Source organism: Polyodon spathula, chromosome 3 (genome assembly GCF_017654505.1).
Source record: "Polyodon spathula isolate WHYD16114869_AA chromosome 3, ASM1765450v1, whole genome shotgun sequence".
NCBI lineage: Eukaryota > Metazoa > Chordata > Actinopteri > Acipenseriformes > Polyodontidae > Polyodon > Polyodon spathula.
Genome location: NC_054536.1, coordinates 42,554,264 through 42,556,815, shown reverse-complemented (window position 1 = coordinate 42,556,815; position 2,552 = coordinate 42,554,264). Strand labels below are relative to the sequence as shown.

Genomic DNA, 2,552 nt, shown 5'->3' with positions numbered 1-2,552 from the left:
TTGTGTATGTGTGTTTGTGTGTGTGTGTGTGTGTGTGTGTTTGTGTGTGTGTGTGTGTGTGTGCGTGTTGCCAGATCTCCTTAGAGTTATTAGACTTGAAACGATTGAAATGTTTTAAAGCCTATTGTGTATGTGTGTTGTGTGTGTGTGTGTGTGTGTGTGTGTGTTTGTGTGTGTGTGTGTGTATGTGTGTGCGTGTTGCCAGATCTCCTTAGAGTTATTAGACTTATTATATTTATACTGAAATGGTGATTGCCTTTTAAAGAGGCGCTTGTACTTGGGGATTATTTTCTGACATTAGTGTGAGCTTAGTGGGTTGGGAGATCCTAACGTCTCCTCTCGTGTGTGTGGTCAGGAGAAGCAGTCACTGACAGACTCAGCCTTCAATTGGACGCCAGAGGCGAGGGGAGGAGGTACCCTTTCCAGCAAAACCAGAAACAAATGTAACTGCGTAAAAGAACTCCTATCTGGTGACGGATGCTCAAAGTTCAGAAGTTTTCAATGTACGCTTAAGCAAGCAGAAGAGGCAGAAACCGAAATCAGACTGATAGAAACAAACAAATAAACTAAAAAACTAAGCTATATTTGTTCGCTAACAAAACCGGAGTCTAATTTAAATACAACCCAAAACACAGAAGGTGAAATACTGCTACGAACTTTGGGAAGTTTGTTGATCGGGAGCAGTGTGCAACATAGAAGAAATGCAGGCGCGCTATTCTGTATCGAGTCCTAACTCTTTGGGCGTAGTGCCCTATATTAGCAGCGATCAGAGCTATTACAGAGCTGCGAGTGGTGGATACACTGGGATGCCGGCCCCAATGAGCATGTACTCCCACCCGGCCCACGACCAGTATCCAGCTAACATGGCCCGAGCCTATGGACCTTACACCCCGCAGCCTCAGCCCAAGGACTTGGTTAAGCCTCCTTACAGCTACATCGCTCTCATCACCATGGCAATCCAAAACTCTTCAGACAAGAAGATCACCCTGAACGGGATCTATCAGTTCATTATGGAGAGATTTCCTTTCTACAGAGATAATAAGCAGGGTTGGCAGAATAGTATTAGGCATAACTTGTCTCTTAATGAGTGTTTTGTCAAAGTGCCCCGCGACGACAAGAAGCCTGGCAAGGGCAGCTACTGGACCCTGGACCCTGACTCTTACAACATGTTTGAAAACGGCAGCTTCTTAAGACGAAGGAGGCGGTTCAAGAGAAAAGACGCGTTAAAGGACAAGGAGGACAGGCAGATGAAGGACCCACTATCCCGACAGGCTCGCGATCAAGAGCAGTCCGTGCAGGGCTCCCAGCCGGTGAGGATCCAGGACATTAAGACCGAGAATGGGACTTCAACACCTCCACAGGCGGCCTCCCCTACCCTCAGCACAGTACCAAAGACAGAGAGCCCTGACAGCAGCAGCAGCATGTCCACCGGGAGCCCACGTAGCAACCCATCCAACAGATCAATTAACCTGGATACCTCTGATCATCACCATAGCCAGGCCCCTGTCCAGGGATTCAGCGTGGACAACATCATAACCCTCAGAGGGTCCCCCCAGGGCGCCACAGAACTCAATCCCTCTCTGATCGCCTCCAGGACAGGTATTACCCCTTGTTTATCGCTAAGCTACTCTCCAAGCCAAAGTTCTATCTACAGTTCGCCCTGCAGCCAAAATGCCAACTCCACTAATGGTAATGCCGGTGGAACGACCTATCATTGCAACATGCAAGCGATGAGTTTATATGCTGGAGACCGATCGGGCCACCTTGCCCCCACTACCACTATGGACGAAACACTGTCAGATTATTCTATTACCACCACCACTTCTTCCTTGAACCAGGGCAGTCTAAGCTCGGGACAAGATGGGCACCACCCTCACCAAGGGCGCCTGGCTTCATGGTACCTTAACCAGGCAGGAGATCTGAGTCACTTGGCTAGCGCCACATACCCCGGACAACAACAGAACTTCCATTCAGTGCGAGAGATGTTTGAATCTCAAAGAATTGGCTTAAATAATTCGCCAGTGAGTGGAAATAGCAGCTGTCAGATGTCCTTCCCTTCCAGTCAGTCACTCTACCGCACTTCAGGAGCTTTTGTGTATGACTGCAGCAAATTCTGACCAAAACACTTCCTTATTTCTTTGTTTCCTAAAGATTCTTAACATACCGGCGTATAAAAAGACAAAATATATTCAGAGACAGAAAAACATGTCTTGGTTTGTAAAGGACAGTGTTACTCCAAATAACACGTAAGTTTCTTCTTGCTTTTGAGAACTGTGTTTATAGATGTGTTTAAAAAAAAAAAAAAAAAAAAAAAAACCTAACCCTAATGTCAACCTTTCACGTACTTTTTTTTTTTTTTTTTTTTTTTTTTTTTTTTTTTTTAATGTAAGTAACATATAGTAATTTATTTTTAATTTTGTAATCGGATGTTGTGGACCAAAAAACAAAAACGTCTAAATTGAACTGCCTTAACCGTTAAAAAACAAAAACAAAACAAACAAAAAAAAAAGAAACTGTTCCATTATAAAAGACGGAACCTGTATAACGCCTTA

The 2,552-nt window shown here is 44.7% G+C and overlaps 1 protein-coding gene across 1 annotated transcript; it reads left to right on the top strand.

Annotated features, from left to right (window-relative positions):
• Positions 1–446: 446 nt before the first annotated feature.
• Positions 447–2,325, top strand: LOC121313108 (forkhead box C1-A-like). The gene has a single exon (XM_041245281.1). It carries the CDS (start codon positions 702–704, stop codon positions 2,115–2,117), a length of 1,416 nt encoding a protein of 471 aa, XP_041101215.1. The 5' UTR covers positions 447–701; the 3' UTR covers positions 2,118–2,325.
• The last annotated feature ends 227 nt before the right edge of the window (positions 2,326–2,552 follow it).